Source organism: Mauremys reevesii, unplaced genomic scaffold (genome assembly GCF_016161935.1).
Source record: "Mauremys reevesii isolate NIE-2019 unplaced genomic scaffold, ASM1616193v1 Contig82, whole genome shotgun sequence".
Classification (NCBI taxonomy): Eukaryota; Metazoa; Chordata; order Testudines; family Geoemydidae; genus Mauremys; species Mauremys reevesii.
In genome coordinates this window covers 81,862-105,571 of record NW_024100898.1, presented here as the reverse complement: position 1 = coordinate 105,571, position 23,710 = coordinate 81,862, and the positions used below count along the sequence as shown (strand labels likewise).

Here is a 23,710-nt window from a genome sequence, read left to right as displayed (position 1 = left end):
TGCCTTATAAACCCAGAGGCAGGAACAGTGACACAGCTTTGCCCAGACTCAGCTGAGTGAAGAGTATGTGGGATCCAGCAGTTGAGTCCACTCACAACAGAGCGGTATTCTTTCAGAGGAGGGCAAAGCCAGATTGGGAATAGGGATGTAATGTGGCCGTTAATCCCTAGCCTTGAGGTTCCCATCAGCTTCTTGCTCCATCCTCCTGCCCTGAGCTCCAACATTAGCCTGGGACATCTCCCCTCCTTTGACCCATGGCAGGTTCTGTATGTCAGAAACACTAAGCCATGAAGCAGCATGGGGAGCCAACATGCTGGGGCCAAATCCCCTGGTCTGCCCAGCTCCCATTTGTGTCCCTTCATGTTTTGGTGTCCCCGGGGCCCTGGAGCAGGTTACCAAGCTCAGGAGGGCAGATCCGCAAGGATACAGAGCAACAGAGCTCAGGGGCTAAATCAGGCCTAGAGAAGGCTGGCAGGAGTCCTCCACTCAGTCCCACCCCAGGTTTTATTTGTAGGTCCAGCAAGCAGTGGCCCAGCCCTGGCCCTTGCACAGCTCCTTGTGCTTGAGGAAGCAGTTCTGCACACGGAACTTGCGCCCACAGTCCTCGCATGAATACAGGTTCCCATCGTGGGTCTTCATGTGCTCCGTCAGGTGGTGTTTCAGCTTGAACTTCTTGTTGCAGACGGAACAGCCAAAGGGGCGCAAACTGAAGGTCAGCATGATGTGCCGGTCACGCTTAGGCTTGACAGCAAAGCGCTTGCCACAAAGGCAGCCAAACTTCTTTCCATCAGGTGCCGTCACAATTTTAACGGGCGCATGCACCACCTGGCCATGCACCGCATGGGCAATGATCTCATTGCCATGTAGGTCCACTGGCTTCCAGGAGCTCTGGGGGAACCCGGCCTCTTCAGAGGAGAGGGGCTGGGCCTTAATGGTGAAGCCAGGGGCAGTGATGGAGGAGGAGGAGGTGGCACCAGTGCCTGCAGCAGGGATTATGTAGCTAACTTCACTGCTTGGCTGGAACTCCGCCTGGCACAGGCCCTGAACCTCAGCCATGCCCAACGCCCGACCCTGTGCCAGCGACTTGAGAAAGCTGGCCTCACCTGCAGCACTCACACCACCTCCCAGTGCTGCCCCTGCTGCCTCGTCAGGGTCAAAGTGCTCCTGCTTGATGTAGAAGATCTTGGGGTGGTCACGGGGGCCATGGAAGGCACTGTCCAGCTCCCCTGAAGACGGCCCTTTGGAGCCACCTCTGCCACCACCCTCTTCATCTTCCTCCAGTACAATCTTCACAGCCTTGTCCATTGAGCCGCTACAGATCTGAGCCTGATGGTCCTCCTCCTCCTCTTCCTCCTCTTCTTCCTCCTGTGACACCCGGATCTTCATCACCTCATTGTCAAGGCAGCCTGGAGCTGCCCGGCCTGATGACACCCCACCATGCCCAGGCCCCTCTGAGCTGCTGCCCCCTGGCTCCCCATCATCCTTCACAGCAAAATAGTTGCTGCTACTGGGGGACTGGCTCTCGCTTGCCCGGCTGGACCAGGGCCGGCAGGGTCCCCCCTCCAGCTCTTTAAGGATCTCAGAGCACTGGTCCACCACCTGCCACATCTGCAGCCCGCTGGCCACCAGCAGGTGACTGGGCAGTGCCTCCATCAGCAGCTTGAGACGGCCAGAGTAGATGAGCTGTAGCAAATTCTCAAAGGCCTCTGGCTCAATGACACTGGGCAGCACAATGCAGTTGGTGTCGTTGAGGAGCAGCTTGTCATGGAAGTAGGGCGAGGAGGCGGCCAGCACACTCTTGTGAGCCTGGAAGACCCGGCCCTGCACGTGGATGGAGATGTCGCAGAACTTACCCTCCAAGCGGTGCTTGTTGAGTGATTCCAGCAGCACCGCAGCATAGTGCGGGAACTCAATCTGGATGCTGCGGGTCTCTGGCTCCATGGCACCGCCTGCCCAAGGCAGATCACTGCAACGGGAGAGACAGGGAGTGAAGGATGCTGAGGCTAAGAAAAACTCCCTACCCATAGTGCTGCCTGCCACAGGGATGGAGAGCAACTGCAAGGGGAGGAGCAGAATGAGGGGAAGGGCTGAAGCCCCAAGAAACCCCCACCCCCGGCACTGCCTGCTGCAGGAGGAAAATGTCAATGGAGCAGGACAGATGGGGTGCTTGGGCCCAGAGAAACACGCCCCCACCCACCTTTTCCATGGCATCGCCTGTTATAGGAGAGCGCTGGTGCAGAGTGGTTGGGGTTCGTTACCAGCACTTCAACCCTCCCACCCCACTGGGGGGTCACAGGGACCCGTGCAGGGGGTAGAATGAGTGTGTCACAGCCCAGGACCCTCAACCCCCCTCCCAAAGCACCTACCCCACAGCAGTGCCCCCTGGGAGCTCCCTACCCCGCTTCCCAGCATCGCTACCCACAGAGCACAGTCCGCCAGCCCCATAGCGCCCTGTCCAGCCCCCCGGCGGGTCACTCCAGCCAGGGGCGGGGGGGAGACTCAGCTCCTACCTGCGGCCCGTTGAGCCGTAGGGCGAGCCCCAGCAGCGAGGTCTGCTCGGGCCAACCGAGAGCGAGCCCCGGGACCCCCCGCCCCCCCGGCCCGGGCCCACCCCCCGCGAGCCCCGGGAAACCCCGCCCCCTCCGCCCGGGCCAACCGAGAGCGAGCCCCGGGAAACCCCGCCCCCTCCGCCCGGGCCAACCGAGAGCGAGCCCCGGGAAACCCCGCCCCCTCCGCGCCCGGGCCAACCGAGAGCGAGCCCTGGGAAACCCTGCCCCTCCGCCCGGGCCAACCGAGAGCGAGCCCTGGGAAACCCCGCCCTCCGCCTGGGCCAACCGAGAGCGAGCCCTGGAAACCCTGCCCCCTCCGCCCGGGCCAACCGAGAGCGAGCCCCGGAAACCCTGCCCCGCCCAGGCCAACCGAGAGCGAGCCCTGGGAAACCCTGCCCCGCGCCTGGGCCAACCGAGAGCGAGCCCCGGGAAACCCTGCCCCCGCCCGGGCCAACCGAGAGCGAGCCGCGGAAACCCCGCCCCCGCCCGGGCCAACCCAGAGCGAGCCCCGGGAAACCCTGCCCCGCGCCTGGGCCAACCGAGACCGAGCCCCGGGAAACCCCGCCCCCTCCGCCCGGGCCAACCGACAGCAAGCCCCGGGAAATCCCGCCCGGGCCAAGGCCAACCCAGAGCGAGCCCCGGGAAACCCCGCCCGGGCCAACCCAGAGCGAGCCCCGGGAAACCCCGCCCCCGCCCCCCCGGCCCACCGACAGCGGGCCCCGGGAAACCCCGCCCCCTCCGCGCCCGGGCCAACCGAGAGCGAGCCCCGGGAAACCCCGCCCCCATCGCCCGGGCCAACCGAGAGCGAGCCCCGGGAAACCCCTCCTACTCTAGCTGGGTCACCAGGCAACCGCGGAAGGACATTCACCCCCAACCCTAAGCGAGCCTGGCCCCTCCCCCACAGAACCGCCCTCCCCGAGTCCCCCCAGCACGTGGCCAACCAACCGCTGCCCGAGCGCGAGCCACCTCCAACCCCTGCCACACGCGGGCCAACCAAGAGCTGACCCTGGGGCGCCGCCTCTGCCAACCAGCGCTCGGCTCCCCCCGAGATGCGCCCTGCCCCTGGCCAACGCAGGCCAGAGATCGGCCACCCAGCGTCGCACCCTGGGAGCCGGAGCCGCTGATTGGTGGGCGCCTGATCTTCCTCCAGCCAATCACAGAAACCGGCGTTTGGCTAGTGGTCGGGCTCCCCCCTCGTCCCGCACTCTGATTGGCCGGGGGGGGGGAGCGTTCTGTGATGGGTCGGGGCGATGCTGAGACCCAGGAGACCCTCCACGGGGGGGCGGGGGGTCTGCGCCGGGCCGGGAAAACCTGCTCTGCCCCTTCCCTGGCGCCACAGTGCGCCGGGCGCCCCCGCCCCCCCGGAACTCCTGCCCCCGGGTCGTGCCCTGCGCCCCCGCCCCCGGAACTCCTGCCCCCGGAACTCCTGCCCCGGGCCGTGCCCTGCACCCCGCCCCCGGAACTCCTGCCCCCGGAACTCCTGCCCCGGGCCGTGCCCTGCGCCCCCGCCCCGGAGCTTCCTCCCGGGCCGTGCCTGCGCCCTCCCGCCCCCGGAACTCCTGCCCCGTGCCGTGCCCTGCGCCCCCCGGAACTCCTGCCCCGGGCCGTGCCCTGCGCCCCTGCCCCGGAACTCCTGCCCCCGGAACTCCTGCCCCGGGCCGTGCCCTGCGCCCTCCCCGGAGCTTCCCCTCCCGGGTCGTGCCCTGCGCGCCCCCCCCCCTGAACTCCTGCCCCCCCCGGAACTCCTGCCCCCGGGCCGTGCCCTGCGCCCTCCCCGAGCTTCCTCCCGGGCCGTGCCCTGCGCCCCCGCCCCCGGAACTCCTGCCCCGGGCCGTGCCCTGCACCCCCCACGGAACTTCCTGCCCCGGGCCGTGCCCTGCGCCCTCACCCCCCGGAGCTTCCTCCCGGGCCGTGCACTGCGCCCCGCCCCCGGAACTCCTGCCCCGAACTCCTGCCCCGGGCCGTGCCCTGCGCCCCCGGAGCTTCCTCCCGGGCCGTGCCCTGCGCCCTCCCCGCCCGGAGCTTCCTCCCGGGCCGTGCCCTGCGCCCCGCCGCCCCCGGAACTCCTGCCCCCGGAACTCCTGCCCCGGGCCGTGCCCTGCGCCCTCCCCGAGCTTCCTCCCGGGCCGTGCCCTGCGCCCTCCTCCCGGAGCTTCCTCCCGGGCCGTGCCCTGCGCGCCCCCGGAACTCCTGCCCCCGGAACTCCTGCCCCGGCCGTGCCCTGCGCCCCCCGAGCTTCCTCCCGGGCCGTGCCCTGCGCCCTCCTGCCCCCGGAACTCCTGCCCCGGGCCGTGCCCTGCGCCCCCACGGAGCTTCCTCCCGGGCCGTGCCCTGCACCCTCACCCCGGAGCTTCCTCCCGGGCCGTGCCCTGCGCCCCGGAACTCCTGCCCCTGGGCCGTGCCCTGCGCCCTCACCCCCCCCGGAGCTTCCCCTCCCGGGCCGGGCCCTGCGCCCCCCCGGAACTCCTGCCCCCGGGCCGTGCCCTGCCCCCTCCTCCCCCGGAGCTTCCCCTCCCGGGCCGTGCCCTGCACCCCCCCCGGAGCTTCCCCTCCCGGGTCGTGCCCTGCGCCCTCCGGCCCCCGGAACTCCTGCCCCCGGAACTCCTGCCCCGGGCCGTGCCCTGCGCCCCGGAACTCCTGCCCCGAGCCGTGCCCTGCGCCCCCACGGAGCTTCCTCCCGGGCCGTGCCCTGCGCCCCCACGGAGCTTCCTCCCAGGCCGTGCCCTGCGCCCCCCAGGAACTCCTGCCCCGGGCCGTGCCCTGCACCCCTCCCACGGAGCTTCCTCCCGGGCCGTGCCCTGCGCCCTCACCCCGGAGCTCCTCCCGGGCCGTGCCCTGCGCCCCCGGAACTCCTGCCCCGGCTGTGCCCTGCGCCCTCCCGGAGCTTCCTCCCGGGCCGTGCCCTGCGCCCCCGCCCCAGGAACTCCTGCCCCGGGCTGTGCTCTGCGCCTCCCCGGAGCTTCCTCCCGGGCCGTGCCCTGCACCCCCGGAACTCCTGCCCCGGGCCGTGCCCTGCGCCCTCCCCACGGAGCTTCCCCTCCCGGGCCGTGCCCTGTGCTCCTACCCCCGGAACTCCTGCCCACGGGCCGTGCCCTGTGGCCCCCCAGGGAGCTCCCCCCCCCGCACTGTGTCCTGCGCTCTCCGCGAGCTTCCCCTCCCGGGCTGTGCCCTGCGAACCTCGGAGCTTCCCCCATATCCGTGTCCTGCCCCCTCCCCGGCCGTGCCCTGCGGCCCCAGGCAAGGTGGGTAAAAGAACAATCGCTGTTTATTAAACGTTTCTCCGTTGGCACCACACACTCCAGAAAAAATGAGAAAAAATAAAACTGACATAAAAGAAAACGGAGAGAGAGAGACGCCCGGGGAGCCCGACGCCGCGTCGGGGCGGGCGCTCGTGACCTGAACTCTCTTCCCAGGGTGGGGGCTATGTACAGAGACTGAGGTCCGGAGAGGTCTATGTACAGTACAAATCCGGTGGTAATTACAGCTCCCAGCCTGGGGGCGATGCGGCCAGGATGGGCCGGGGGAGGCGGGGCAGGGGAGAGGAAATTTCACATATGTACAAACTTTTATATAATAATAATAATAATTAATACGTATAAATATCATGGCGCCGCCCGAGTCGCCGCTGTTGGGGGGGGGGAGGAAGGGGAGAGTCCTTACAAAAGAAATATGGACTGAGGTGGGGTAGGGGGCAGGGGAGGGCTGGTTAATGGCGAGTCTTGTCCTCGCCAGAGTCTGAAATAGAGACACAGAAACAGCAAAGAAACACCCAGTACAATCACTGCGCTGAACACATTCACCCAGCAGCTCAGACCATAGCACGACGGTGAATAGCCACAAGAGTCCCCTCCAGTTCTCCGTGCTCAGGTGTGGGGGGGGAGGGCGCTCCCCTGCCCCGGTGCCCTGCACACGCAGGCGGGTGGGCAGAGAAATGGCTTCTTAATTATTTTGTTGGTTGTTCCCCCCCCACCAACCCCAGATTGGGGGGATGGGGGGTCTGAGAACAGGAAGGAAAGAAAGAGCGAGCCCCTCCCAGGAACCCCCCCCCCGATCAATGTCTAGATAATTGTCATTTCCAAAGACTGGGGTGGGTGCAGGACACATGGGGGGGGAGAAGGGGGGGCTGAGCAGGCAAAGCCCTTTATCTGAATATAGAGAGCGCAGAGAGCAGAGGGAGAGGGTGATGGGATCCCAGCACTGGCACCAGGTGGGAGTTGTGGGGAGACCCCCAGTGCTGACACCAGGTAGGAATGGCAGAGGTGAGGGGCAAACCCCAGCACTGACCCTGGCCAGGCAGGAAAGAGGGGGTGGTCTCTCCCTTGGCCAAGGCAATGGTGTGGGGCAGCCCTGCCTTGCTGGGGGTGAGGCTAGCGTGTGATGGGTGGGGCAGGGAGAGTACCTGCAACTCCACAAGCCTTCCACCCTGACCCACATCCCGTTGCTGGAGGGGTGGGGGGGGGGGGAGAGAGAGAGAGAGAAATACTGGGACAAAGAGCTGGGAGCCCTTCCCTGTTAGTGAAACCTCTACCCCCTCTGAGGAATGCTCCTGTCCTGGGGAGCTGGAGCCAAGCAGAGACCTGCACATGAAGGGAAATGGGGACAGCTTTGGCTCAAGCTGCCTCCAGTCTCAGTTGCCAACCCTCCAGGATTGTCTCCAGGAATTAAAGACTCAACTTTCATTAAACCTCCAGGAACACGGCCAACCAAAATCAGCCCCCCTAGCTGCCCCCCGCCCTGGCTCCTGGGGGCAGGTTGGAGGTGAGTTTACTCCCTCCCCTCTCCCATGGGCACACACCAGGAAAGGAGAGGGCAATACTATAAAATGGCTGTCAGGGGGAGGATGAGACCACTCCTGAGAAATTCGAAGTGGCGAAGAGGTAATGTCCCAATTTCCTCCAGGGGGAAGCGGAGGTCCATGGAGGGGCGGAGGAGGTGTCAGCCCTGCTCCCTCTGGGAGGAGAGGGGAAGGTGTATGGGAGGGGGTGTAAGATTGTCATCTGTGTTCTGCTATAAAACACCCTGAAGTTGAGTTCAAAGCATTGAACTGTCCCCGAGGACAGTGTGGGGAGGCTGGTTCAAGGAGGCAGGAACGGGGGGGACGGGGGGACGCTGGTGCAAGGGGAGGGGGCAAAGGGGGTGCCCCCCCAGTGCAGGTTTATTTGCTTGGGAGGGGCACTGTGTCCCTGCCAGGGTCTCTGCTGCTCCCGCCGAGCTGCGGGCTGGGGGTGCCCCCCATCTTCCCCGGGCCGCGTCTCGCGGGGGCGGTGGCTAGTGCTCAGCAGCGGTGTTGCGGAACTCTCCATTTTCCGTGATCTGGAGTCGCGGGGGCGGAGGCGGTGGCTGGGCGGGCAGGATCCCGTTCCATGGCTGGGCCAAAGCGCCGCTCAAACGCGGGTTTGCTGTACCCACGGCGGAAAGCTGCCTCTCCTGCAACACAGACACAGAGCAAAGGCTTATTTATTAACGTTACGGGGGCTCAGCCGCTCAATCTGCAGCCCCGCCCACCAGACACCTACCCAGATGGCAACCCCTGCCCCAGCTCTCTGCCCCAGTGCCTACATCCAGCCAGACAGCTCGGTCCATGGGGCCGACCTGAGCCAGGAGCATCCGGCACCAACACAGAAATGGTAGGGGTTCTCCTGGGGGGTTGTTCCTTGTTTTCTTAGTAGGAGAGGATGGCCCCAAGTTTTCTCTGGCCTGTCAGCTCATGGGGTGGGCGTGTTAGCTAACAGTGGATTCCAGCAGTGCACCCCAAACACACAGTGGGACAAAAGAAAAAGGATTCCTACTGGAAAACATGTTAACATCCCCAATGTAATTCACTTCTCGTAGCACCCAGCTGGACAAACCCTATGCCCAGCCAGCTACCACCTGGTCAACACAGACCTAGCTAGCCCGGTCTACTCTTAAAAGCTGTAAGTTAGGGGTGGTGACGTCTTACTAGTACCTGGGTACCACTAGGATCCCAGGGCAGACACAGCTATCCTGAGATTAATTTACCATAGGGAGGAATGCCAGAGTGGTGGGTAGGGTGCTCACCTGGGATGCAGGAGCTCTGCGTTCCAGTCCCCGATATACTGCAGGCTCCCTCTCCCAGCTTGAGCACATCCCTTCTGGCCAGATTTACAGACCGGACTTCAGTACCTAATCTGTCTGGAAATTTTTTAAAACCCTACTAGGTGCCTATCTGCATCCTCCGGCACTAAATACCCTGGAAAATCTTTGCCTACCAGCAGCCCAGCTCTCATGAAAGGCTCTCTACATCTGAATGGTGTCCTGCTTTTACTGTCCTGCAGGGGTTAAAGCCAGACACCCTTGCTAGTAGTGTGGATACAGTGATGAAAAGGTGCTGCGAGCAGCCAGCCATTCCTGAAGGGGAATAAGCTAGAAGGGTACAAGGCACTTTTATCCCAGTCTATCAAGGGTAAAGCTTCCCCTCACCATGCCCCTTTCTGCTGTGTAACCCCAATCTTGGGGGCACACCCCTTGCTCAGCATGCTGCCGGTTTACAGGCTCACATTTCCCCAGCGCTATTTCAGAGGGAGGTCACTGGGGACACGGCAAACCTGCCCCAGCCCACTCAGGCTAGGGACAAGTGGGGGAGAGACCCCACTGCCATGGGGGCCAGGTGGGGAACAGACTCTTGCTCCCATTGTTCCTATAGTCCTTCCGTTGGCACAGGATGGAGTTTGAGGGGGCTGTGAATGAGGCCAAGGCAGCTGCTGAGTCCATGACATAGGAGCCCAGCTCAGGGCTGTGGGTCTGTCCCCCACACTGCCTTGGGGGATATGGTGGAATCACAGTCTGTCCATGCTATCCCCTCCTCCACATAGCCCCACACCATCACCACCGAGAACAACTTTCCCACGCACGCCCTCCCTACGCGGGCACTAACCTTTCACGCCTGCCGTCCGGCACCACCCGGGAGCATTCCGGGGCGCCCCCCTCTGGACGGTGGACTGTGCTCTCATTGCTGAGACCTGTGCCTCCCGACACATGTGCTCACAGGACACAGACACACACCCACCCCCATGTTACACTGCACATGCCCTCCCCTCACAACGCACACATGAGACGCAGACACCCCCACTGCAGCCCAGCCCCTGGGGAGCCAGAACACCTGAAATCAGGACTGTGGGAAAGAGATTCCCTGCAAGTGGGCTCAGGGCTGTGACCCGAGGATCCCACTCCCTGCCCCAGACTCCCTGGTTCTGCCCCTGGGAGGTGAACACAGCCCTCCCCCCCCAATTCAATAGGAGTTACAGGTTCCAGTGAGATGCGGCGTAGACAGACAAGACAGGAGGTGGAAACGAGACGGGTATGAAACTGGGGGGTTAGCGCTGGGGAAGACACTCACAGACACTAACAAAACACTAACTGCCCTTGTCTGGTGAGAGATGTTTCCCCCAACATTCCCCCAATTTAACTCCCCAATCAGCCTCCACCCCAGCTCTGATTCCCCCTCATCCTCCCTCCCAGCACTGCTCCCCCAGTCTTTCAAGGGAAGGGTGCTTATGTGGGCAAGACCTGGGCCCCGAGGCTCAGCCCCCCTCAGAAGAATGCAGCTCTCCACAGGAACCTGCTTTGTGCTGAAGACAGGGTGAAGCGAGGGCACAAGGGAAAGGGATCACCCCCAGCACTGCAGAGAACTCATGAGGTGTTGGTGGGGGCAGCACAGGCTGCCTGGTGACTCCCAACCCAGCTCCAAGGAAACAGAAGTGCTGCCACTACCCCAAGAGAGGTTCATGGGCTACTCTGGTGGGAATGCACCCCAGGCCAGCGTCAGATGAGCCCCGAGTCCGGGAGCAGGGGGGCAGGAAGGCAGACAGGATGGGGATAGGCTGACAGGTGACGTTTATTCCTGACACACGTGATTGTCCTGTACCACTAAATGGTCCTCGTGCGGCATCCCAGCATGGGTCGGCTGGTGCAGATCAGACAGGGGCTCATCTAGACCCATCTCCTGTCTCTGCTAGTGGCCAGTGGAAGGTGTGAGGGGATCTCACCAGAGGCAGCACAGGGAGGAGCACTCAAGCAGAGGGCACTGGGATGGAAAAGACCAGAGAAATACTGGCCCAAATTGCCCACATCCAACTGGCACCTTTCCCCAGCCCATCTGTGTCACAACAGGGAGCGAGGATCCGGGGAGACTGTGATGCAATACCCAGGCAATTCTCCCCTCTGGGGCTGGAGGCAGCCACCCAGTAAAGACTTGGTTGCCACAGGGTGCGTTCTGATGTTCTCTTCTCAGCTACTGGCCACCTCATGATGGGGGAACTGCTCTAGCCTGAGACCCCCAAATCCTGTGGGGTGTGGAGCGGCTCCCCAGAGTTGATGGAAGCAGCCAGCAAGACCGAGAGGCTTATGGGAAGGCCTGGAAAAAGCCCACAACAGGAAGGTGAAGGCAGGCCCTGGGGCTGAGCAGCACAGGCAGCACCCGCAGCGCTGCCCCCAAGAGAGAGAGTGTCTGTGAAATGTTCTGACCAGGCTCCACGGTGCCAGGTTCAATCCCCCCCAGCCATGCCAGTACTCAGTGGTCTGGGCCCACTGGAGAGAGAGAGAGGCTGGACCTTCGGCGGGGCAGGGGGGATAGAACCAACCAGACAACGGAGTTAATTGAACCTAATGGGGAAGGAGAATGTAGTTTGCTAGTCTCTACAGGGAGGGGTGATGCACAGAAGGAGAGGGGGTGCGTGTGCAGATGGGGGTTGAGGGGGAGGAGAGGAAAGGACCCACCTGATCTGCTACCGAACGGCGAGAGTCCCCCCGATCCCTCCACGTGACAAAAGCAGAGTCAGAGAGAGTTACCTGATGAAAAGCTAGGATGAAGAGGAGAGAAACAGACGGGTCAGGGCCCCGGCACTGGTGCCCCCCGGTGGGAGCACAGATCACCCCATCGCTGACTCCATCGTCTCCCCAGAAAACAGGAGGGGTCCACAGACCCAAGATGGGAGAGGGCTGGGAAGTGCTGGGGGCAGCAGGGGGAAGGGGCCTGGGAAAATCATGATTGAAGCCCTCTCCCTGACCCCTCGCTGCACCCACAGATCCAGGGCCAACTTGACCCAGCTCTGGGGCACATGGGGACGGCCAAGGAAGAGGGGAGACATTCCTGCCACTGGCTCATGCTGGGACAGCCAGGTGAACAGCTGCTAGAGCTACACAGCTACCTCAAAATCCTCACACACACACACCACCCAGTATCTGTACACTGACCCCAGGGCACCCAGCCCCATATCCAGACACTAATATCTATATGGTGACCACCTTGGCAGGGTGCAAATAAGAGGAAAGCATGGGGAAAATAAGGAACCCCGCTTTATTTTAAAAGACCTTTTAGGAAAGCACCATGTCCCTTAGCATATCACCGATTGGTCTCTCGACTTCCCAGGACAGCCACCTCAAACAAGGGACAATCACAGACAGGTGGAAATCCTAACCTCAAGCTGGACCCCACGGCCTCCTCGGACCCCAATCACTGCCCCCACCTCACTAGGCCTTGAGCCGGGCGCCACAGCCTCCTCGAGCCCTAATCCCTGCACAGGCCTCACTAGCCCCTGAGCCAGGCCCCACGGCCTCCTCGAGCCCCAATCCCTGCACAGGCCTCACTAGCCCCTGAGCCAGGCCCCACGGCCTCCTCGGGCCCCAATCCCTGCACAGGCCTCACTAGCCCCTGAGCCAGGCCCCACGGCCTCCTCGAGCCCCAATCCCTGCACAGGCCTCACTAGCCCCTGAGCCAGGCCCCACTAGCCCCTGAGCCAGGCCCCAAGGCCTCCTCGGGCCCCAATCCCTGCACAGGCCTCACTAGCCCCTGAGCCAGGCCCCACGGCCTCCTCGGGCCCCAATCCCTGCACAGGCCTCACTAGCCCCTGAGCCAGGCCCCACGGCCTCCTCGAGCCCCAATCCCTGCACAGGCCTCACTAGCCCCTGAGCCAGGCCCCACGGCTTCCTCGGGCCCCAATCCCTGCACAGGCCTCACTAGCCCCTGAGCCAGGCCCCACGGCCTCCTCGGGCCCCAATCCCTGCACAGGCCTCACTAGCCCCTGAGCCAGGCCCCAAGGCCTCCTCGGGCCCCAATCCCTGCACAGGCCTCACTAGCCCCTGAGCTGTGCTCCACGGCTTCTTTGGGTCCCAGTCGCTGCACAGGCTTTATAGCCCCCTGAGCCGGGCTCCAATCCCTGCACAGGCCTCACTAGCCCCTGAGCCAGGCCCCACGGCCTCCCAGGACTCCGAACACAACACCTAGCTTTGGAGGCTATTCTTACCTGTCCCATGTCCCTTGCTGGCCAGGCTGCAAGGCCCATGTCAGCTCTCAGAGCTTGAGTATCAGGAGGTGATGGAACCACTCTGGGGGCTGAGAGTTTATTGGGGGAAATGTGGGAGGGGGATTATTGGGGGCATTATGGTGTCAGATTGGGTGATTTTGGGGGAGCTATGTGAGGGATTGTTGGGTTTCATGGGGGAATGTGTAGGGGTTGTGTGAGGGGATGATTGGGGAATAGAGAGTTTTATTGTGGAGTTGCTCAAAAGTCAGAGAGGGAGGGATGGGGAGGGGAGCTATTTCTCATGGTGTCCAGATGGCATCTCCTCATCCTAAACCCCATGGACCCAAGAAGTCCCCACTGCCCAGGGCCCCTCTTCACCTCTATCCAGGGGTGGCTCTTGCTATTTCGCCGCCCCAAGCACGGAGGCACGCCACGGGGGGCGCTCTGCCGGTCACCGGTCCCATGGCTCTGGTGGACCTCCCACAGACGTGCCTGCGGAGGGTCCGCTGGTCCCGCGGCTTCGGTGGAGCATCCGCAGGCACACCTGCGGGAGGTCCACTGGAGCCGCCTGCCGCCCTCCTGGCGACCGGCAGAGCGCCCCCCGCGGCGTGCCGCCCCAAGCACGCGCTTGGAGTGCTGGGGCCTGGAGCCGCCTGTCTCTAGCCCCTGGAGGAGGCACTGAATCCCAGGCCTGCTGAAAGTACTGTAAGGGTGCACTGGCCCCCTCACCCTGTGAGCACCCTGATCCTACGTCCCCAAGAGGCAGGAACGTCGTCTAGGGCTAACACAGTGCTAGCCCTCCCCGTCCAATCATTTGTCATCCTCTCCCAGCCCTAGGCCTTCCTCCTTCCTGGTCCTAATGCTGTGGCGGTCAGTATGTCTGTGTCCTCCAACTCTAACCCTCATTTCTCCATCCACCTCTCCCAGCCCTGCCCCCTACTCTTCCATCCATCGGGCTGTCACTAGCCCTGCTCCTGGTCCATCCATCGGGCTGTCTCCCCAGCACTAGCCCTGCTCCGGGTCCATCCATCGGGCTGTCTCCCCAGCACTAGCCCTGCTCCGGGTCCATCCATCAGTTTCCCCCAGCACTAGCCCTGCTCCTGGTCCATCCATCGGGCTGTCTCCCCAGCACTAGCCCTGCTCCGGGTCCATCCATCAGTTTCCCCCAGCACTAGCCCTGCACCGGGTCCATCCATCGGTTTCCCCCAGCACTAGCCCTGCTCCTGGTCCATCCATCCATCAGTTTCCTCCAGCACTAGCCCTGCACCGGGTCCATCCATCAGTTTCCCCCAGCACTAGCCCTGCTCCTGGTCCATCCATCCATCAGTTTCCTCCAGCACTAGCCCTGCTCCGGGTCCATCCATCGGTTTCCCCCAGCACTAGCCCTGCTTCAGGTCCATCCATCGGTTTCCCCCAGCACTAGCTCTGCTCCGGGTCCATCCATCGGGCTGTCTCCCCAGCACTAGCCCTGCTCTGGGTCCATCCATCGGGCTGTCTCCCCAGCACTAGCCCTGCTCCGGGTCCATCCATCGGGCTGTCTCCGCAGCACTAGCCCTGCTCCGGGTCCATCCATTGGTTTCCCCCAGCACTAGCCCTGCTCCGGGTCCATCCATCGGTTTCCCCCAGCACTAGCCCTGCCCGTGGCACAGACAGCAGACGAGATGGGATGGGAAATGGAGACACAGAAAAGAAAAATGACATTGTAATTTCCACCTGAGCGTCGAGCAGGCGTTTCCGGGGTTCGGAGACGTCGTGGGCGGCCGAGTGATCCCTGCGCAGCTCCTCCTCCACCAGCATCAACCTGCAGGGACAGGCTTCACTGGAGTCAATCCGGGCTCCCGCGGGGGGAGGCCAAGGGTCCCTGACAGCTAACACCCAGTGGGGTAGGGGGCAGATGGAGCAGGTCCCTGGGGGGGGCAGAGGCCACGGCAGGTACCTGGGGGATGTGATGGGAGGCAGCTCCTAGAGGCACTGTTCCCTCCCTGCCCTGAGTTCAGGATCTCTGAGGGGATCCTCCTATGACCCCCCACCCCAGCTCCTGTGTGTGCTGGGGACCTCATGACCCCCTCATAGCCATGTATCAGGGACCCCGTGACCCCCATCTCCCCACACATGCCAGGGATCCTGTGCCTCTGCCATGAGCCTCCCCCCCATGTGTGCCAGGGACCTTGTGACCTCCCATCTTCCCCAACATGTGCCAGGGACCCCGTGGCCCCCACTTTCCCCGCACATGCCCAGGACCCAGTGACCCTACCATAAGGCCCCACCACTCCGATCCGCCCCTCACCTGCCGATGATGCTCTTGATCTGTGAGTCCTTCTCCACCTGCTGCAGGCGCAGCCGCTTCTCACTCTGCTCCAGCCGTTGCTGGTACTGCATCAGGATCTTGCTGGTCTGCTCCTCTTGTGACATCAGGCGCCGCTCGTACTCCTCCAGCTTGCGGTTCGACATGTGCAGCCGCTCTTTCAGTGAGTGGATCTCCTCCTCATATTCCTTCACCTGGAGGGAGAGGCAATGTGATGGCCATGAGGGCACTTCTGCCTCGAGGCAGGGGCTCGTGCCTCCCCACTGTGAAGGACTGGGGGCCAGGACTCCTGCGTTCTATCCTTGGCATGAGGAGAGGCGTGGGGTCTAGTGGGTTAAAGCAGGGGTGGTTGCTGTGAGTCAGGCCTCCTGGGTTCTCTTACCCGGTCCAGCCGGCTCTCATCCATGGATTTGGAGTACTCCTTCAGCTTGTACTCCTCGCGCTCGATGTGGGAGCTCTCAATGTCGGCTGACAGGTGTGGCATGTTGGAAACCCAGGCCACGGTGCGCTCAGAGGCCGGCATGACCGGGTTCAACGTGGAAGGCGTGTGCGATGGCTGTGGGGGGAGAGTTAGTGAGCATGGAATGAGAGCCCCTCCCTGCCCCAGAGACTCCCCCCACCGCCCTGTTGGGGCCCCTGGAAGACAGACCACCACCCCTACCTGAAGGTCAGCTACCCACCCTGAGCAGTACTGACGCTCCACTCCTGAGGACTGACCCCTGAGCCTCCTCACTGTCCCCCTTTGTACCACTCCCCACCTGTCCACTCTGCCCCATCTCCCCACTCACTGACACCCCTCCCCACCGCCCACACACCTTGCCTCCCTTCCTGCCCTCCCCACACCTGCTTGGTAATGGTTGGCTTGAGTGCAGAGGGCGTCTCCTTGGTGACCGACTGCTGGCGGGCACGGGCTGGCCCGTAGGTGGGCTCAGGTGACTGCAGCAGGTTGCCACTGGAGGGCCGGGGTTTCTGGGCAGCGCTGACCGTCAGCTGCTGAGACTTTCCGCGCTGAAGTGGGACCTGGGGCTGCGGCTGGGGCGGGGCTCGCTGGGGCTGGGGCCCGATGGTGATCTGTGGGGGGGAGAGCATGTTCTGCAGGTTCTCCTGCAGCGAGAGCTGGCGCTTGGTGAACTCGGAGCCCTGGCGGGTGAACTCGTCACTGTAGCTGTGGCTGTGGATGATGTGCTTACTGGCGGACAGATCCTCGCTTTTGCTGTAGCCGTGGAAGGGGGCAAAGGTGTCGGGGTTGCCCTCAGACGGCCGGTGCGAGGGTGCAGCTGAGGGCCCGTCTGAGGCCATGTGGAAGAGGGGGTTCTGGAAGGAGAGGGGCACCCTAAGCTGCTGGGCTGCAGCCCCATCAGTGGTGACTCCCATGTGGCTGAGCCGCAGGCCAGCCGCGATGCTGGAGCCACTGCCCTGCGAGAGGCGACTGGGCCGCAGTCCCATGGCTGCGGTGATGGAGGCCTGGCTACTGTTGAGCATGTCGCCCACACTCTGCAGGTTGGAGACGCTGTTCATGCGGCTGTCCTGCAGGTCCAGCATCGAGACGCTCTTGTTGACGCTCAGCATCTTCTGGTCAGGCTCAGTGATGTCGGAGCTGCTGGTGCAGTAGGCAGGCGAGGAGCGGGCCAGGGGGGGACGCGTCACAAAGAACATGTCCTTGGAGCCCTTCTCCTTGGTGGGCGAAGGCAACCGGGTCATGTCCATGGAGCTGTGGGGGCAGAAAGGCCAAGTGGTCAGCACTAGGGCCAATGCTCCAGCGGGGATGGGGAGAAGGGAGCAGTGAGCAGCCCCAGCCCAGGGCTCCTGGGGGGTGGGGAGTTGGAACAGCCTGGGGGGGCAGACGGGGGGAAGAGCAGCCCCAGCCCAGAGCCCCGGGGGATGGGGAGTGGGGGAGCAGCCTGGGGGGGAGGACAGACGGGGAAGAACAGCCCTAGCTCATGGCCCCTGGGGGATGGGGGAGTTGGGGAGCAGCCCGGGGGAGGACAGACGGGGAAGAGCAGCCCCAGCCCATGGCCCCGGGGATGGGGAGTTGGGGAGCAGCCTGGGGGGAGGACAGACGGGGGGTAGAACAGCCCCAGCCCATGGGCCCTGGGGGATGGGGAGTTGGGGAGCAGCCTGGGGGAGGACAGACTTGTGGGGAGAACAGTCCCAGTCCATGGCCCCTGGGGATGGGGAGCAGCCCGGGGCGGGGGAGGACAGATGGGGAGAACAGCCCCAGTCCATGGCCCCTGGGGATGGGGAGTTGGGGAGCAGCCCGGGGAGGACAGACGGGGTAGAACAGCCCCAGCCCTGGATCCCGGGGATGGGGAGTCGGGAGCAGCCCGGGGCGGGGGAGGACAGACGGGGAAGAACAGCCCCAGCCCATGGCCCCTGGGGGATGGGGGAGTCGGGGAGCAGCCCGGGGGGAGGACCGACGGGGAAGAGCAGCCCCAGCCCATGGCCCTGGGGATGGGGAGTCGGGAGCAGCCCGGGGGCGGGGGGAGGACAGACGGGGGGACGAGCAGCCCCAGCCCATGGCCCCTGGGGATGGGGAGTTGGGGAGCAGCCCGGGGGACAGACGGGGGTAGAACAGCCCCAGTCCATGGCCCCGGGGGGATGGGGGAGTCGGGGAGCAGCCCGGGGGGAGGACAGACGTGGGGTAGAACAGCCCCAGCCCTGGATCCCCGGGGATGGGGAGTCGGGAGCATCCCGGGGGAAGGACAGACGGGGAAGAGCAGCCCCAGCCCATGGCCCCTGGGGATGGGGAGTCGGGGAGCAGCCTGGGGGGAGGACAGACGGAGGGGGAAGAACAGCCCCAGCCCATGGCCCTGGGGATGGGGAGTCGGGGAGCAGCCTGGGGGGGAGGACAGACTTGTGGGGGAAGAACAGTCCCAGTCCATGGCCCCTGGGGATGGGGAGCAGCCCGGGGGGGGAGGACAGACGGGGGAGAACAGCCCCAGTCCATGGCCCCTGGGGATGGGGAGTTGGGAGCAGCCCGGGGAGGACAGACGGGGTAGAACAGCCCCAGCCCATGGATCCCTGGGGATGGGGAGTTGGGGAGCAGCCCGGGGACAGGGGGAGGACAGACGGGGGAAGAACAGCCCCAGCCCATGGCCCCTGGGGGATGGGGGAGTCGGGGAGCAGCCCGGGGGGGGGGGAGGACAGACGGGGGGAAGAGCAGCCCCAGCCCATGGCCCCTGGGGGATGGGGGAGTCGGGGAGCAGCCCGTGGGGGGGGAGGATAGACGGGAGGAAGAGCAGCCCCAGCCCATGGCCCCTGGGGAATAAGGGATGGGGGAGTCTCTGAGCAGACCATGATGTGTGACCATCCCTTCCTAGTCCCCCTGCAGCTCCCCAAAAATGAGCCTCCTGCACACAGACTCCACAGGAGCCCCCAGAGGAGGAAATGGGCCCAGTCTGGTGCTGCCCAGGCCTCACACAGAGCTACTTGGAACAGGGCAGTGCTCACTCCCTGTGTCCCCCTGGGACCGGTGCAGGGCAAGGAAGGGGAATGGTGGCGTTGCTCCCCATCAGGAAGGGTGGGTGGGGCGGCAGGGGGGTGTACCGGACGGTATGGGGCCAGTGTGGGGACCGTGCCAGGACTCACCTGTTGAGGCCCCGCACCATGTAGGGCTGCAGATCGACGGAGCTGCATGGGGAGCAGAGGCAGCAGTTAGTGTTGGGGGGAGACCTGGACAGGATCCTACATGGGAAAGGGGGGGGCAAAGGGAGATGCTCCCCGCAGTGAATTGGGTTTGCAGCCCTATCCAGTGCCCTGCTGTCTCCCACTTCCCTCCAGCCCCCAGCCCCAGACTCACTCACCTGTTGAGGTCACGCATCATGTAGGGCTGCATGTCAGAGGATGGCCCCCGCAGGATGATGGGCTTAGTTTGCAGGCGCTCCCCTTGGTGACTTGGCTGCCGCTGGATATGCGGGTTCCTGAGGGCGACGCTGATGTCGTTGAGCAGCCGAGGCAGGGGGCCTAGCTTGATCAGGGCTTCCTGGGGCCAGGGGCAGAAAGACAGGGGAGGGGGTTAGCATGAGACCTGGGGATCCCGGCTGTCCTCCTAGAGCCAGGAGAGAACCCAAGCGTCCTGGCTCCCAGCCCCCCCTGCTCTACCCCACTAGTCCCCACTCCCCTCCCAGAGCTGGGAGAGAATCCAGGAGTTCTGGCTTTCATCCCCCACTCCCCTCCAAGAGCTGGGAAGGAACCCAGGAGTCGTGGCTCCTAGCCCCATGTCCGAGGTCTCTGTACCTTGCTGAGCTGGGGCATGACCTCCCAGAGCAGAGCATGCAGTGTGGAGAGCTCGCGGCCCAGGTCAATGTAGCCCTCAAAGCTGCTGCTGTTGGTCAGGGTGTCGAGGTTTGAGATCTCATAGAGGAACTGCTGCATGCTGGCCCACTCCAGCTCCAGGAACTCGTTCATGAATGCCATGTACTCCTCCTTGCTGCCGAACCTGGTGTGGGGTTGAGGGGGGTGGGTTAGTGGGGTACAGAACCCCCCCATACAACACCCAGGCCCCCTCCCATGCTGGCCCACTCCCACCCAGGAACTCGTTCACGAACGTCATGTACTCCTTGCTGCTGACCCTGCCAGCAGGCAGAGGGGTCCATGGAGTACAGCACCCCCTACATACAGCCCCATACAATGCGCAGAACCCTCCTGGAACTCATCTCTGAATGACACATACTTCTCTGTGTGGCTGAAACCTGCCAAGGGTGGGGGGGCTTGAGTCAGCAGGGTGTAGAACCCTAAGTTGCCCCCCCCCCAAAAAAATTCCCCACACCCGTGATGTCCCACCCTGATGCCCTGGTCCATGGTGCATCTCTCACTTGCTGAAGTTGGCCAGGTTCTGGATGACTTTGGCGATGAGGGTCAGCGTGCGGGACGTCTGCTCGTCTGGGTACTCCTGCATGAGCCCAAAGAGGCTGGGCGACATGACCGCCGGGCACAGGAAGCGCAAGAAGAGCGAGGCACTGATCAGCCGGTCAGCGATGTCCTCACGTCCCCTCTCAGCGCAGCGCAGACGCCACGAGGCAAACACCTCCTTCAGCTCCCGCGGGAACACACTGTGGGGAGGATGAAGGGCCATCAGTGACCCCCCAGGCCTCCTGAGACCATATGCCCCCAGAGCCCATGCCCCCCCCCCCCCGAGCCCGTGTGCTCCCCACAGGGCACAGACCTTCTTCAGCTCCTGCGGGAACACACTGTGGGGAGGGCAGAGGGGTCATCAATGACCCACACACAGCCCTGAGCCCACCCCCTCCACAGGGCACCGATGGCCTTCAGATCCCATGGGAACAGAGTGCAGGGGTGGCAGGGACATCGGTGAGCTCCGGAGTCCCCCATACACATCGCCATAGGGCACACACCTTCCTCAGCTTCTGCCTGAACTCTCAGTGCCCTCACCACCTCCTCCCTCCCCTGGCCCTCCACCTCCTGCCTCCACCCGTTCCCTCAAATCCCCCCACACTGTGCTGCACAATTGCACTGCTAACCCTGCACAGCACCTGCTCACTCCCTGCCCCTGGACATGCCACCATCTCTCTGCCAGCTGGCACCCACCAGTGCGAATTGACGACCTTGCAGAGCGCCAGCTCACAGCACATACGCAGGTTGGCCTGGTGGTCAGGCAGGGTGGATGAGGAGCATTTCATGGGGTCAACCTCACAGTTCTCCTCTGACTCGTAGAGCGCCCGGATGAACTCACCTGCAGGAATAGAGGGCAGAGAGCTAGTGGGGCAGGGATAGGGGTGCCAGGCTGGACACAGCCCCAGGATCCAGCTCCTACCACCCTGCACACTCCGTCCTATCCGTCAGGGAACTGAAGCTGGGGAGGGGGTGCTCCACCAGCCTCTCCAGAGACCAGATGGAGTGAGATGCCAACTCAGGTGTATCCCAGTGCCAGGACCAGCTGTTCGGTTGGGGATCACACCCCATCGCCAGGCTGGGTACAGGGCTAACGCCCCTAAACCCCAGATCCCACCCTCTGGGCATACAGATCCCTCAGGCACGGTGCACAGACCCACATGCCTCCCAGGGAGCAGGGCACATGCCCCCCTTCACACGCACAGGACCCAGACTCCGCACCCACACCCACGAGGGTAAGCAAACCCCTCCCCCTCCCTCACTCACCAATGGCGTCCTTGAGGTATTTCTGGCCAATGAGTTTCAGATACTCCTCTATGGCTTTCGTGGCCAGGGTGTTCTCCCGAAATATCAAGTGCTCCCGGTCCATGAACCGATCAACTTCCGTCATGGCCATGTCCGAGAGGAAATCCTGCAGGGTTAGGCCGGGCGGGGGTGTGAGCGAGGGGACCCAACACCCCAAACCTGCCCACCCTGTGCCCAGAAGGACCTGAGAGGTAGACAGTTCAGGGGGCACTTTGTCCTCCAACTCTGCCACCGTCCCTCCCACTCTCCCGGTACCTTGGCTTTGCCAGTGCTCTGCAGGATGTGCACCAGCGCGCAGGCCACTTCCTCCTTGCTCTTGACGCTCAGGACCGGCTCCAGCACGGCACACAGCATGCGGTAGTTGTTGGTCACATACTCAGCAAACTCCTTGTACAGCTCCATGGGGAGGATGCTCATGGTCTGGAAGCGGCTCTTGACGCGCACAGCAGGGCAGCTGGCCTTGCTCTTGCTGGTGCTGGGCTGGCTGAGCGGGTACCACTGCTCGGCGAAGTGGCGCCCGGTGACGCTGGCGATGGGGATGCTGACCATGCCCACGTAGTTGCTCTTGTCCTTCTTGCGCTTCTTGTCCGTGTCCTTGTAGATGTGCAGGCGGATGGTGCGCACGGCTGGCAGGTTGTTGAACTCGAAGTGCTCGCCCCAGAAGACATTGTCCGTGCGCATCTTGCTGGTGGTGCGGGCGTAGAGCATGTCGTCGAGGCACAGCTCGCAGTAATAGCGCTTCTTGGGTGGCAGCTCCCGTGCCTCAATGATCCACAGCTTCAGCACATTGTCCACCCGCCGGCTGTTATCCTGGGGGGCACAGGGGGTTAGATGGGGTGAGGGGGCTGCCTGTTACCCCGGGGGGCACAGGGGGTTAGATGGGGGGGCGCTGGCTGTTATCCTGGGGGGCACAGGAGGTTAGATGGGGCAGGGAGGCTGGCTGTTACCCTAGGGGGCACAGGGGGTTAGATGGGCGGGTGCTGGCTGTTATCCTGGGGGGCACAGGGGGTTAGATGGGGCAGGGAGGCTGGCTGTTATCCTGGGGGGCACACGGGGTTAGATGGGGGGGTGCTGGCTGTTACCCTAGGGGGCACAGGGGGTTAGATGGGGGTCAGTGCTATGGAGCACAGGGAGATCGGGTGCAGGCAAGTTAGGGGGATGAGGATGTAGGTAGGGGTTGGTGATATGGGGTGTAGGAATGGGGACAGGCAGGTGGGTCAGGGTTATGGGGCGCAGGCAGGGGGATGAAGATGTAGGCTGGGGTCTGTGCTATGGGATGTGTGGGTTGGTGCTATGGGACCCAGGCAGGGGTCGGTGCTATGGGAGCCAGGCAGGTGGCTTGGTGCTATGGGGTGTGTGGGTCGGTGCTATGAGACGCAGGCAGGGGTCGGTGCTATGGGGTGTGTGGGTTGGTGCTATGGGAGCCAGGCAGGTGGGTTGGTGCTATGGGGTGTGTGGGTCGATGCTATGGGACGCAGGCAGGGGTCGGTGCTATTGGGTGTGTGCGTCGGTGCTATGGGACCCAGGCAGGTGGGTTGGTGCTATGGGGTGTGTGGGTTGGTGCTATGAGATCCAGGCAGGGGTCGGTGCTATGGGGTGTGTGGGTTGGTGCTATGGGACCCAGGCAGGTGGGTTGGTGCTATGAGACCCAGGCAGGTGGGTTGGTGCTATGGGGTGTGTGGGTTGATGCTATGGGATGCAGGCAGGGGTCGGTGCTATGGGGTGTGTGGGTCAGTGCTATGGGACCCAGGCAGGTGGGTTGGTGCGATGGAGTGTGTGGGTCGGTGCTATGGGACCCAGGCAGGTGGGTTGGTGCTATGGGGTGTGTGGGTCAGTGCTATGGGACCCAGGCAGGTGGGTTGGTGCGATGGGGTGTGTGGGTTGATGCTATGGGATGCAGGCAGGGGTCGGTGCTATGGGGTGTGTGGGTTGGTGCTATGGGACCCAGGCAGGTGGGTTGGTGCGATGGGGTGTGTGGGTCAGTGCTATGGTGTGTGTGGGTTGGTGCTATGGGACCCAGGCAGGTGGGTTGGTGCGATGGGGTGTGTGGGTCAGTGCTATGGGGTGTGTGCGTCAGTGCTGTGGGACCCAGTCAGGGGTCGGTGCTATGGGGTGTGTGGGTCAGTGCTATGGGAGCCAGGCAGGTGGGTTGGTGCGATGGGGTGTGTGCGTCGGTGCTGTGGGACCCAGTCAGGGGTCGGTGCTATGGGGTGTGTGGGTCAGTGCTATGGGACCCAGGCAGGTGGGTTGGTGCTGTGGGGAACTGCGTGTGCTCTGTGGTAAATTGAGGCGGTAACAGTAGCTCCAGGCAGGGGGACACAACTCCTGAGGAGTAGGGCAGCAGGCGAACATGTGGGGAGAGAGGGACATGTGTGCACAGCTGTGGGGGGCTGGACCCAGCCTCCTGCCCTTTAGCTCTCCTGTCAGCCAGTATCCAC

The 23,710-nt window shown here is 63.7% G+C and overlaps 2 protein-coding genes across 20 annotated transcripts in view; both read right to left on the bottom strand.

Moving 5' to 3' along the window:
- Window positions 1–448: 448 nt before the first annotated feature.
- On the bottom strand, window positions 449–3,743 carry ZBTB9 (zinc finger and BTB domain containing 9). Of its 6 annotated transcripts, none has more exons than XM_039519106.1 (2): window positions 3,555–3,743; window positions 449–1,966 (listed from the first exon to the last, which is right to left on the bottom strand). In XM_039519106.1, exon 2 carries the CDS (start codon window positions 1,939–1,941, stop codon window positions 505–507), a length of 1,437 nt encoding a protein of 478 aa, XP_039375040.1. In that variant the 5' UTR covers window positions 1,942–1,966; window positions 3,555–3,743; the 3' UTR covers window positions 449–504. The 6 variants fall into 6 exon arrangements, with proteins under 6 accessions (XP_039375040.1, XP_039375041.1, XP_039375039.1 ...); XM_039519107.1 differs by lacking the exon at window positions 3,555–3,743 and adding an exon at window positions 3,495–3,516; XM_039519105.1 differs by lacking the exon at window positions 3,555–3,743 and adding an exon at window positions 2,511–2,577.
- Window positions 3,744–5,796: 2,053 nt separating this feature from the next.
- SYNGAP1 (synaptic Ras GTPase activating protein 1) overlaps window positions 5,797–23,710 on the bottom strand; it is a 49,069-nt gene continuing 31,155 nt past the window's right edge. For 7 of the 14 annotated variants that reach the window (XM_039519060.1, XM_039519059.1, XM_039519071.1 and 4 more), the window contains 13 exons: window positions 21,528–22,082; window positions 21,234–21,378; window positions 20,664–20,808; window positions 19,931–20,167; window positions 19,353–19,554; window positions 18,920–19,098; window positions 18,705–18,746; window positions 15,960–16,827; window positions 15,499–15,672; window positions 15,099–15,310; window positions 14,525–14,625; window positions 11,286–11,368; window positions 5,797–7,976 (listed from right to left, as the gene is read on the bottom strand). In XM_039519060.1, coding sequence (XP_039374994.1) covers window positions 7,818–7,976; window positions 11,286–11,368; window positions 14,525–14,625; window positions 15,099–15,310; window positions 15,499–15,672; window positions 15,960–16,827; window positions 18,705–18,746; window positions 18,920–19,098; window positions 19,353–19,554; window positions 19,931–20,167; window positions 20,664–20,808; window positions 21,234–21,378; window positions 21,528–22,082 — 3,102 coding nt within the window. In that variant the 3' untranslated portion in view covers window positions 5,797–7,817. Of the gene's footprint in view, window positions 7,977–11,285; window positions 11,369–14,521; window positions 14,626–15,098; window positions 15,311–15,498; window positions 15,673–15,959; window positions 16,828–18,704; window positions 18,747–18,919; window positions 19,099–19,352; window positions 19,555–19,930; window positions 20,168–20,663; window positions 20,809–21,233; window positions 21,379–21,527; window positions 22,083–23,710 lie in introns of all 14 variants that reach the window. The other 7 variants (XM_039519061.1, XM_039519068.1, XR_005592425.1 and 4 more) reach the window with 7 other exon arrangements.

Coding starts and splice junctions, on each gene's coding strand:
- ZBTB9 (XM_039519102.1), bottom strand. CDS start 2,445: ATGGGGCTGGCGGACTGTGCTCT. Junction 1,967..2,422: donor GGGCTGGCGGACTGTGCTCT/GTGGGTAGCGAT, acceptor CTCCCGTTGCAG/TGATCTGCCTTGGGCAGGCG.